The following is a 13,415-nucleotide window of genomic DNA, read 5'->3' on the forward strand; positions in this document are numbered from 1 at the left end:
AGGCTGAGGCAGAAGAATTGCTTGAACCCAGGAGTTTGAGGTTGCTGTGAGCTAGGCTGACACCACGGCACTCTAGCCCGGACAACATAGTGAGAGTCTGTCTCAAAAAAAAAAAAAAAAGGAAATAAAAAATCTTCTGCATGAACATTTTTGGCAGGTGAAAAATGGAGAAATATTTGTAACTAACAGCACACACATTTGTGTTAAAGAAAGAAAATCAAGAATCTACACATGCATTTGCTTATGTATGCATAAAGAAACTCTGTAAGGATCCATAGAAAATTAAGAAGAGTAGTTATCTACGGCAGAAGTAGAGAACAGGGTAGATGGGGGAGGAGAATGGGAGGGAAACTTTTCACCGTACAACTTTTTACACATTTTGGCTTTTGAACAGGTGAATATATTGCTTATGTGGAAAGCTGAATTTTTAAAAAGTACCAACTCTCCTATAGCTTCCTTTCTGGTGCAGAGAGACAAATAAAAACACAAATCAATATACATTTGGAATCCTAGTGAAACAATTAAATCTATGAACACGAGGAACTTATTTAATATACTTCATTAATCTTCACAGTGTCTCAAAAAAAGCAAAGTACACAGAAATAGCTCAATAAATACTTTTTGAATAACTATAACATCACTTCTTTTAAGTCCTATTTGTGTGATTATGTTATTGTTCTACTAATTTTTCAATGTAAGGAGACAGATCATCAATTGAAAATATGACAAACTGTACCTGTTGCCACTAGTGTTGGGAACATATATCTTCAGCTCTTCTGTGACCTCTTTCATCACCCTCTGGTAACCAGACATTCCTCGGTCTTTGATATAACCAGGATTGTTTCTCATTAAATACTCCCCCAAATGATTAATTGGATCAAACTTGGTTGGAATATCAGCTTCTGTCAAAAGCTTCTTCTTTTCCACTTGCGTTAACATGTTTTCCACTCCAGGAACTAAGGTGGGTAGAAGTTTGTCAAGCAAATATGCATGAGTATTCAGTGTCATGTTTTCTGTATTAAACCACTCTTTGGCCAAATTATCCTCAGGAATTTTTTTTTCAGCCTTTTTTTCTAGTTCCTTCTTTAGGTTATCCTTATCTATTATTTTCTGCTGCATTGCTTGGGCTCTTGCGTCCACTCTTTCAAAAAGATTTTTCTTCCATGGTTGTTCTAGCTTTGATTTCAGTTCAGATTTATCTAAAGCAAAAACGACTTTTGCAGGTTTTCTAACTACAACATTCCGTGAGAGTTTAGAATCCTTTATCAAACCAGGTGAGATTTTTGGCTGCCCCTCCAGGTTTATTTCTGAGAGGGAAAAAAAAAAAGTGAAATGTAAGAAATATTAGAAGTAGATTTTAATCTATGTGACTTCAGAATAATATTAGGAAAAAGGTTTTTTTAATATCCATTTACACAGTGTACTGTAACACTAGCAGCTGAAAGTAACAGGAAATCAGACAACAGTGACTTTAACAATAAAATCATTTATTTTTGACTCAATCAGAAGTGATTCAGCAGTTCAGTGATTTCATTAAGTACCTACACTGTTTCTATTGCTTTTCGTTCATTTTTTTGTGCTTGTACCTCAGATCACACAATGGCTGTTGTGTGACAGTTCCAGCCATCACTTCCTCACAGGAAAAAAGGATTGAGAACAAAGGAGCTTTCTCCTCTTGAAGCTCTGTTTTACTATTAAAGAGGAAAAGATCGCAGACTCCCTGCTGTAAGACTTCCCTTTACATTTCATTGGTCCTAACTAGGATACGTGCCCACACCCAAGACCAATCACTGGTAAAGGTAAATGGGATTACTATGAATAGTTTGATTGCTTTTGACATAGAGTCTCACTTTGTTGCCCAGGCTACAGTGCACTGGTGTGATCATAGCTCACTGCAACCTCAAACTCCTGGGCTCAAGTTATTGCTCCTCCTGCCTCAGCCTTCCAAGTAGCTGGGATTACAGGCACCCGCCACCATGCCTGACTAATTTTTTTCTATTTTTTTGTAGATGGGGTCTCACTGTATTGCTCAGGCTGTATGCATAGTTTTAGCCAATCATAATTTCTTTCTTTCTTTTTTTTTTTTTTTAGAGACAGGGTTTCACTATATCGCCCAGGCTGGTCTCAAACTCCTGGCCTCAAAATATCCTCCCACCTCAGCTTCCCAAGTAGCTGAGACTACAAATGTGAACCACCTTGCTCATCTATAATTTATTTCTTAATGTCAGGGTTTGAACCAAATTTCTCTGATGTCATGCGATTTTCATCTGCTACAAAATTGAGGTTCAGTTGGCAGGCAAAAAGGTGGGAAAATATGTGCTGTCTACCATACATGTACATTTAAATACATTTCTTCCCATTCTTGTATTTCCAGTCTTGTTCGTATTTTCATTTACAAATGCAGGACAGAGATATTAGACCAAGATGGTGGCCTGAGAACAGGCATCTATATTCCCTACCTACCAAAATATCTAGAAATGACAGGAAGTGTTGTGTGTGTGTGTTTAAAATGTAGCATAAGAATGCTGCAATCATGAAGGAGGCCTTCAGTAGTTAGAAATTTGGAAGATCTCTGAAAAAATGTAAGGCAATTGAGATTCACTGATTGATGAAACGATGGGACTAAAAAGATACAGGAGGAGACCACTGTGACATTTGGGAGCAGCTTTGAGGCATCCCAAGTTTAGAGGCTGTAGATATGGGTAGCAGGGGAAAGAGTGACCATTTTGTGTATCTTCATCCTCATTTATGCAAATCATCAGGCACCAGAGGTGGTCACCCTTACACTGGCATAAGGAGTACAGATGTTTAGGCTAGAGAGGCAGGATTTTCACACACACAGAAAATGAATTATTGACAGACTTCACTGTCTGCACATCTTGTTCCTCCTCCACAATCACTGGCAGCAGACTACAGAAAATAGAAACTCTACCCACAGGAAAGCAAACAGGGAATCTCAAATACAAATGTAAGTACCCATATATAAGATGCATGGAATATTTAAAGAAAACCATCCCTATGACTAAATTCAACAAACATAATAACTAATACCACCCAAGGAAATATCATTAAACAGAACAAATGTAAGGAGTTTCTAAAAGAATTATAATTGATATCCTCGGAGCAGAGAAATTAGAAGAAATAAAAAGAACATTATGAATGTTATTTAAAAAGAACAATTAAGAGAACTTGGACATCTAGTGCTTACATCTTAGTTTCTAATATCATTCTCCAGTTTTAAAAAAAATGAGGATTCCTCCAAGATATGGCTGATTATAGGACTGGGGTGAGAAATATACAAGATGAGACCAGGCACGGTGGCTCATGCCTGTAATCCTAGCACTCTGGGAGGCCAATTTGGGAGGATTGCTTGAGGTCAGGAGTTCAAGACCAGCCCAAGCAAGGGCAAGAACATGTCTTTACACAAAATAGAAAAATTAGCTAGACATGGTGGTGTGTACCTGTAGTCCCAGCTATTGGGGAGGCTGAGGCAGAAGGATTGTTGAGCCCAGGAGTTCGAGGTTGTAGTGACAAAGGTCACACCACTGCACTCTAGCCTGGGTGACAGAGTGAGACCCTGTCTCAAAAAAATAAATAAATAAAAAATAAAAACAAGATGAGCCTGGAGCATCTTGTAGTGCCAGAAAGTAAGGAAATGCTAAAAAAAGAAAAAGAAAAAAAAAAAACCATAGCAAATAAGTAAATGGGGGAGAATAGACTAATCTGTGCGGAAGTATTCCAAATAATTTTTGTAGATACTCTGCACTCAAGGATGCAGAGCATAACTCCCCACTCCTTAAGTGTGGGCTGCACATAGTGACTTCCTCCCAAAGAGTACAGTGTGGAGATGGGAGTGAGGGGATAATAACTTTACAGTTGAGAAATATCACAAATACTATCCCAGGCTGATGATCAAGATTAACATCAACAGTTGTAAGTCATGTTGATAGCATATATCCTTGATATCATTTGATGATAGTGGTATTTTACCTCTGTAGTCTTCCTCCCAGAAAACTATAAACCCAGTGTAATCATGATAAAAAGAGCATGAGACAAATCCCAACTAAGGGACATACAAAAATACCTGACAGTACTCCTTAATACTGTCAAGATCATTGAAAGCAAGAAAAACTGAGAAACTGTCAGAGCAAAGAAAAGTCTAAACAGACATGAAATTAAATATAATATAGTATCCCAGATGGGATTCTAGAACAGTAAGAGAACATTAGGTAGAAACTAAGAAAATCTGAATAAAGTATGGACTTTCATTAATAATAATTATTAATATTGGCTCATTAATTGTGACAAATGTGACATATTAATGTAAGATATTAGTAAGAGGTAAAACTGGTTGTGGGCCAGACAGGAATTCTTTGTACTGTCTTCACAATTTTTTCATAAATCTAAAAGTATTTTAAAATTAAAAGTTTATTTAAACACAAAAGAACTCAGCAAACCGATAAAGAGAGAGAGAAAACACTTGGAGATGAAACAGAATTATTGTTGGAAAAAAAACCATCAATACATTGACTTGAACATCAGAAAAAACTCGACAACCAACCATCAAGTTGGAGGATTAAGCCAAGTTGGATCAAAAAAAGCACATACTATGCTGATGTATGGTAATAGGGAAATAAACCCCCTCCACCAAAAAAGGAAAAAATAAGAAAAGAAAAAAAAGCACAGAAAATGATAAGAGAGTAGAGAATAGGTCCAGAACATTTTTTTTTTGTTTTTGAGACAGAGTCTTGCTCTGTTGCCTGGGCCACAGTGCCGTGGTGTCAGCCTTGCTCACAGCAACCTCAAACTCCTGGGTTCATGCGATCCTTGTGCCTCAGCCTCCCGAGTAGCTGGGACTACAGCCGTGTGCCACCACACCTGGCTAATTTTTTCTATTTTTAGTTGTCTGGCTAATATCTTTTTATTTTTAGTAGAGACGGGGTCTCGCTCTTACTCAGGCTAGTCTCGAGCTTCTGACCTCAAGGGATCCTCCCGCCTTGGCCTCCCAGAGTGCTAGGATTTCAGGCATGAGCCACCATGCTAGGCCCAGAACTTTTAATACTGATCTTATAAAAGTGTCAGAAGAAGTGAAGCAAGAGTGGAAATATAAGGAAATATTCAAAGAAATAATGCAAGACTATCTCTTAAAACTGAAGAAAGACACGAATCTTCAGCTTTAAAAGGCTTACCAAATGGAGTTTCCATTTGCAGTGATGAAAATTTTCTGCAACTGGACAATGGTGATGGTTGCATAACATAGTGAATTTACTTAATGGCACTGAACTGTATACTTTAACACAGTTTAAATGGTAAATTTTATGTTTTTTTAAAGGCCTACCAAATAAATGAGGCACGATACAAGATTAAAATACAAAAATAAATTGATTTCTCAGTAACTAACAGTTAATAACAAATTTAAAATGTTCTGGCCTCTCACGCCTGTAGTCCCAGCTACTCGGGAGGCTGAGACAGGAGGATCGCTTGAACCAGGAGTTTGAGGTTGCTGCGAGCGAGGCTGATGCCACAGCACTGCACCCTAGCCCGGGAAACAAAGTGAGACTGTCTCAAAAAAAAAAAGTTTTATATTTTTAATAACCAATTAAAAATATAATGTTATAAAGTTTCTTCTCATAATAGAAACAAAACTTTAAAATAGCTGGACATAAACCAAACAAAAATGTGTCAGATCAATATGAAGAAAACTATAAAACTTTACCGAAGTGGTGCTGGCATAAGGGTAGACATACAGATAAATGGAATAGAATTGAGAGTCCAGAAGAAAAACCATATATCTATGAACAATTGATTTTTGACAAAGGTGCCAATTCTATTCCATGGGAAAAATAGTCTCTTCAATAAAATGATGCCATGACAATTGAAACCCACATGCAAAAGAATGAATTTGGATACCTACCTCATACCATGTATAAAAACTAACCAGTCCTAATGGACATATATATAACACTTGACCAAATAACAGCAGAGTACATATTCTTCTCATGTGCATATGGCACATTATCCAGGACAGACCACATATTAGGCCAGTGGATTTTAGAAAGTAGATATCATACAAAGTAACTTCTCTGATCAAAACAGAATGAAGCTAGGAATGAATAAGGAAAAATAAGAAAATTCCCAAATGTACAGACATTAAACAACACATTCTTAAAACAACCAATGGCTCAAAAAAGAAATCATGAGGGATATTAGAAAATACTTACAGACAACCAAAAATGAATACACAACTTACCAAAATTTATAGGGTACAGTGAAAACAGTGCTCAGAGGGAAAATTATAGCTGTAAATGACTATATTAAAAAAAAAAAGGTTTCAAATCAATAATCTAACTTTACACCTTAAGGAACTAGAAAAAGTAGAGCAAACAAACCCAAAACTAGCAGAAGGAAGGAAACAATAAAGGTTAAAAAGGAGATAAACAAAATAGAGAATAGAAAAACAGTAGAAAAAAATCAATTTAATCAAAAGTTGGTTCTTTGAAAAAAATCAGCATAATTGACAAACCTTTAGCTAGACTGACAAAGAAAAAAAGAGAGGAAAATATAAATAAGTAAAATCATAAATGAGAGTGGGGACATTACCACCAACCTTACAGAGATGAAAAAAATTATAAGAGAATACTATTAACAATTGTATGCCAACATATTAGATAACCTAGAAGAAATTGGAAAATTCCTTGAAAAACAAATTACCTAAACTGACTCAAGAAGAAGTAGAAAATCTCAACAGATCTCTAACAAGAGATTGAATCAGTGATCAAAAACCTCCCAGCAAAGAAAAGTCTTGGATTAGATGGCTTCATTGGTACATTCTATCACACATTATAAGAATTAAAACCAATTCCTACCAAACTCTTCCCAAAAATTGAAGAGAAGGAAACCCTTCCTGACTCATTCTATGGGGTCAGCATTACTCTAATGCAAATCATAATCACAATAAGATACCACTTGACACTTACTCGAATGGTCATTCTTTTCCTTTCTTCCTTTCCCCCTTCTTCCCCCTCCCTCTCCCCTTCCTTTTTTCTTGCTTTTCCCTTTTTCTCTCTTCCCCTCTCTCTCTCTGTCTCACACTCCCTTGACCTCTAACACTACAAGTTAATTTTGCCTGTTTTTGAACTCATATTAACAGAATCATATAGCATGCACTCTTTTGTATCTGTTGTCACTCAACAACATACCTTGATTCATGTTGTGTGGCATCAGTTGTGTTAAAATAAGTTTAGCCTAAAGCTGCCACCATATATGATTTAAGTTTGGCCTAACGGTTTCTCCATACGTAGTGACCTGTAACCTGACTTGATGTGTGAACAGACTATAACCAACACTGGTAACAAGTAGCTGTCAGCCAATCACAGCAGCCCAACTTCAGTCAGCCACAGGCAGCCAGTTGTTCAAACAAGGCTACGGATGTAACCAATCCAGCTGTTTCTGTACCTCACTGCCATTTTCTGTACATTGCTTTCCTTTTTCTGTCCATAAATGTCATCTGACCATGTGGCAGCCCTGGAGTAGCTCTGAACCTATTCTTGTTCTGTGGACTGCCCTATTTACTAATTGTTCTGTGCTCAATTAAACTGTTAAATTTTATTTTTCTTAGGTTTTTCTTTTAATAGTTGTTATTCATTGCTGTATAGTATTATATTGTATGAATGCATTACAATTTATTTATTCATTCTACTGTTGATAGACAACTGAATAGTTTCTAGATTTGGCTGTTAGAAAAAAAGCTGCCATGAACATTCCTCTACATGCCTTCTTGTAGACATATGGATTTATTTCTCTTCATTTGTACCTAGGAGTATAAATGCTGCATGAGGGCATATGTATGTTAAACTTTATTAAATAATGTCAGTTTTCCAAAGTAATTGCAACAATTTACATTCACGTCAGCAATATATGAAAGTTTTTGTATTCCATATCCTCCCTAACATTTGGTATTATCTGTTTTTGTTGTTTTTAGTTATTCTAATGGGTATGTGGTGGTATCTCACTGTGATTTTAATTTCACTGGTGATTGATGAACTTGGGAACGTTTTTCTCTACAGGCTATTTGAATATTCTCTTCTATGAAGTATCTGTTCCAGTCTTGTTCATTTTTCTATTGGGTCATCTATCTTTCCTTATTGATTTGTAGGAGTTCTCTATCTAGTCAGATAAAAGCCTTCGATGAACATAGGTATAGTAAATGTTTTTTCTCACACTTTGCTTGCCTTTTTGCTCTCTTAATGGTGTTTTCTGATGAACAGAAGTTCTTAATTTTAATGTGTCAGTTTCTCAATTTTTTCTTTTATGGTTAGCACTGTATGTGTTTTGTTTAAGAAATCTTTGCCTACTCCAAAGTCATGAGGATATTCTATGTTTTCTTCTAAAGAAATTTCTGTTTTATCATTTACAGTTATATCTACAACATATGTAGAATTTGTTTTCATGTGTGGAATGAGGTAGGACTCAAAATACATTTTTTCCCATTTTGTGTCATTACTGAAATCATCTCCTATTTTCAGTACAGGACTTTCAATTGGATTCTACTGTATTGCACTGGCTTATTTCTCTATCCTTATACCAATATCATACTCTCCTAATTTCTGTTAACTTTGTTATATATCTTGATATCTGATAGCATAAGTCTTCTAGTTTTGTTTTTCTTCTTTAATATTTCTTTGGCTTTTCTAGGTCCTCTGCATTTCCATATAAATTTTAGAATCAACTTGTCAATTTCTTTTTTATTTTTTTTTGAGACAGGGTCTCACTCTGTTGCCCTGGGTAGAGTGCAGTGGCATCATCATAGCTCACTGCAACTCCAAACTCCTGGGCTCAAGTGATTCTCCTGTCTCAGCCTCCTGAATAGCCAGGACTACAGGTGCATGCTACCACGCCTGGCTAATTGTTCTATTTTTAGTGGTGACGGGGTCTCACTCTTGCTCAGGCTGGTCTTGAACTCCTGAGCTCAAGCAATCCTCCTGCCTTGGCCTCCCAGAGTGCTAGGATGACAGGTGTGAGCCACCGTGCCCAGCCTGTCAATTTCTGTACACAGAGACACATACATACAACTCTGCTGAATTTTGATTAGAATTACATTAACTCTAGAGGTTAATTGAGGGAGAACTACTATCTTAACAATATTAGGTCTTCTAATTCATGGGTAAGGTATATCCCATCCCTTCATTTATATAGGTCTTCTTTAATTTTTTTCAGCAATAATTTATAGTTTCAATGTAGAGATTTTGTTCATCTTTGGTTAGATTTATTTCCACGTATTTAATGTTTCAATACTACTTAAAAATTATATTTTTAAAATCTCATTTTCTAATTGTTTATTGCTAATATATAGAAGTATAGCTGGTTTGTATATATTGACTTTGTATCTAGAATCCTTGATAAATTTACATCAATTGCTATGTTCACAATCATGTCATCTACAAAAAAATGAAGTTTTTCTTCTTCCTTTACAAATTTTATAGCTTTTATTTCTTTTATTTGCCTTATTGCTCTGGCTAAAACCATAGGTTTATTTATTTATTTTTTGGAGGAATTACCTGTCTCTCATCCATATTTAGAAATTAAGACACATTAACACAGGGACTTTGTCTGTCTTGGTTACTATTGAATTCCTAGTGGTAAGAACCATGTCAGAAACATAGTAAGCACTCAGATATTTGATGAACGAATAAATGTTGTGTTAAAAAATATTACGGGCCCTGAAATCAGAGATTCCAGGGTTCAAATTCCAGCTTTAACACTTACTAGCTATGTGACTTAGAGCATGTTGCTTAACTTCTCAAATTCATTTTCTACTTCTGTAAAGTGTAAACTGTAATTATACCTTGCACGATAGTCATTATGAGAAAATAATATATCTCTATATATCTAGATACTAAAAACATTTGTAGTTATTGTTATTTTAGGATGAGCTTACTCAGAGAGAGTGAGAAGAGGATGAAGAAAGAAATCTTAGGAACCATTTTTAAGGAATAGATGAAAAAGGATACATACACAGGAGCTTGAGAGTGACTCAGGAGCGGGAAGGAAAAGAAGATAGATTAGAATCACAAAAACCGTAAGAGGAAAGAGTTTCAAGAAGGATGCATTATTAAAGATCTCTCAGTTGTGAGCAATAGAAATCCATCTCACATAGCTTATATTAAAAATGGAATTATTAGCTCATGTAGCTGGAAAGTCCAGGGATATAACTGTTTTCAAGCACAGATGAAATCTATCTTAGTCTCTGCTTTGCTCTGTTGTATTAATTTATAGGCAAGTTGTCCTCACATGTTGATAAAAATAGTCACCAGCAGCTTTAGATTTACATAATTCTTATAACCATTGACTTTTAAAAAAGATTTGCCATTGAATTCCAGTTGTAAAAATCTGCGAAAGGTTTTAATTGACTTTGCATAAATTATATATCTATCTCTGACCCATCCATTGTGTTGAAGCGTGGTGAGAATTCTGATTGGTCAGGTTTGGATCACTATCTATTCCTGGATCTGGAGGGGTGAGGTCAGCCTCATCTGAACCAAATGGATTAAGAAGGGAAGTGTGGTTTCCCAAAGAGATGTTGGGAAGAAAAAAATAAATATATCACTGCAAAGGACGTGATCAACAGTGTCAAATGCTGCAGAAAAATTAAGTGATATAAGAAGTAGAAAGTACACATAAATTTAGCATCCAGTTTTTCCTTACTAAATTTCTGTGACTGAGAATGGAACCTAGACTGCAATAGATCAAGGAGAAACTTGGAGATGAAGTGCAGACTGAATGAGTGAACGATTATTATAAGGAGTGTGATTGTGAAGGGAAGGATTTTTCTTTTTTCTCTTTTTTTGTGGTGAAGGATCCTTCTTTAAAGGTAGGATAGGCTTGACTGTATTTAAAGGTCCGTCATCCTCAGGGTCTGACGAGATACAAGAGAGTGAGATCAAAAATATATAATAGGGGGCCAGGTGCGGTGGCTCATGCCTGTAATCCCAGCATAGAGGGAGGCCAAGGCAGAAGGATCAATTGAGGTCAGGAGTTCAAGATAAGCATGAGCAAGAGTGAGATCCCCATCTCTACAAAAAATAGAAAAATTAGTCAGGCATGGTGGCATGCACTTGTAGTGGTGGCTATTCAGGAGGTGGAGACAGGAGAATCACTTGAGCATGTTAGGTAGGGATCAAATCTAGAGGCAGAGAAGCCAGGGACCAATCAGGAAAAAGGCAGAACACCTAATAATCATTTGGTAATATCCCACACCTCCTCTAAGCCCGCTCACGGGACGAGGCCAATAAAAGGGAAACACCTGGGAGTCCTCAACGTCTTTCTCCACCTGTGGAGACTGACCTGTTCCTCTCTCTGGAACGTATTTTCACTTCGGGTAGTTTCCTTCTTTACTTTCACTTTATATAGTTTCTTTCTTTCCTGTAATAAACTGTTTGTGTGGGATTGCTTTGTATTTGTGATTACTCCGTCATTGGCTCAACTTGGTACTAGTATTGACTCTTGACACTGGGAACCAAGGGCCAGGGAATATCCAGATAGGCCTAACAAGCCCAGGAGTTTGAGGTTGCAGTGAGCTGTGATGACACCACTGCCCTCTAGCCAAGACGACAAAGCGAGACCCTGTCTCAAAAAAAAAAAAAAAAAAAAGAAAAGCCTGTCTAGACAGTATCCATCTTTCTGTTCAAGAGAAAAATTACATAGTCTTTAAAGAAACTCTTCAAAAGCCAACATTTCATCCATAGAATGTCTTAAGTCTAATAGTGGGTAGTATTTATGAAACTCCCAAGTTTTGATTTCCTCCTTGGCCAATTCTCTTATTCCACTATGAGGAAAGTGAGGAGGATAGCATAACGTTCCCCCTCATCTCTCAGTTGGATTTGCAAACAAATTAACTACTTTTTTAGGAGGAAGAGGGAAGGGTGTATTTCTACTCTGTTTTGTCACAATGCTCATTAATTCAATGATTTTATTATTATTAAATAAATGTGAAAGAGAGCAATTTCTTTCAAATCTGCAAGTTCTAATGTACAGTTGACCCTTGAAAAATTCAGATTGGGACTAGGGGTACCAACCCCTGCACAGTTGAAAATCTGAGTATAACTTTTGACTCCTCTAAAACTTAACCACTAATAGCCTCTGGTTGACCAGAAGCCTTACTGATAACAGTAATTAACACATGTTTTGTATATGTATTATATACTGTACTCTTACAATAAAGTAAGCTAGAGAAGGAAAATGTTATTAAAAAAATCATAAGGAAGAAAAAATATATCTACTATTCATTAAGTGGAAGTGGATCATTGTAAAGGTCTTCATTCACATCATCTTCACATTGTGTAGGATGAGGAGGAAGAGGAAGAGGAGGGGTTGGTCTTGCTGTCTCAGGGATGGAAGAGGTGGAAGAAAATCCACGTGTAAGTGAACCAACACAGTTCAACCTGAGCTGTTCAAGGGTAGAGCTACAGATGTTTAGTAACTTAATATCTACCCATCTGCCATGGCTCGTTAGTAAACTCACACATGAACTAGGGCATTCTTTCTTCACTGCAGCTTGCTAGTGCTCCTCTAGTGTGCTTGGCTATTACAGGTTGCTAAGCAATGATCCTATGCTTGCATTATCCCCACTAATACAAAGAATGGAAGTAGACATGTGTTTGGTTACAACTCTAGTCAAAGGCTTCTCTCTCAGAGCCATAAAATCAAGAAAAGAAAAAAAGGCACAGCAATAGTAGGGTCAATAAATCAGGATTCTGAACAAGTCTATCTGAAGCTGTCTTTTGACTGAGTGACCTCTGAATTCAAGGATCACAAATTATAGACCTGCCCCAAGGGCAAATTAATTCAGAGGTTTAATTGAATATAGTTTCAAAGAGGTACTGGGGTCTTTTTGTTTTTTTTTTTTCCCCAAGCAGGTCTGTGCCTGGACACTCCTAAACCTTTTACAGATAGATTGGTTGATTCATTTATACATCACTTAAGAAATAATTATTGATTTCTCACTATGTCCCAGGGACTATGCTAAGCACTAGAATTCTTTTTCAGGATCATCTTCCTAGACTCTTCCTAGAATTAAGGGCTTTTCAAGCCCTCCCCAGACATGTACACCTTTGCCACTCTACTAGCCCACCTTCTAACATACAAAGACCTATTCAGGCACTATGAGCATAAATGCTTTCAATTAAATAAGTAGGGACACAAAAGAGTTCCTTAACCATATTTTGAAACATTATTCTAGCCTTATAAGTGACTTTTATCATTTTCTGCTCTTAGTGCATGGCCCACAGCTGGGCACAGCCTCAGTATAAAATCTATTTAAGAATTTGCATCTATATTCATAAGGGATATTGGTCTGTAGTTTTCCTTTTTTGTTGTGTCCTTTCCTGGTTTTGGTATCAGGGTTATGTTGGCTTCAT

General features: G+C 36.6%; 1 protein-coding gene across 1 annotated transcript in view; it reads right to left on the minus strand.

Moving 5' to 3' along the window:
* The window catches only part of EFCAB5 (EF-hand calcium binding domain 5), a 78,127-nt gene extending 76,828 nt beyond the window's left edge, over positions 1-1,299 (minus strand). The window contains exon 1 of the mRNA XM_012657292.1: positions 737-1,299. Within this exon, the coding sequence (XP_012512746.1) occupies positions 737-1,119 (383 nt within the window). The 5' untranslated portion in view covers positions 1,120-1,299. The remainder of the gene's footprint in view (positions 1-736) is intronic.
* Positions 1,300-13,415: the final 12,116 nt, after the last annotated feature.

Source organism: Propithecus coquereli, unplaced genomic scaffold (genome assembly GCF_000956105.1).
Source record: "Propithecus coquereli isolate 6110/MARCELLA unplaced genomic scaffold, Pcoq_1.0 Scaffold536, whole genome shotgun sequence".
In the NCBI taxonomy this organism is placed as follows: domain Eukaryota; kingdom Metazoa; phylum Chordata; class Mammalia; order Primates; family Indriidae; genus Propithecus; species Propithecus coquereli.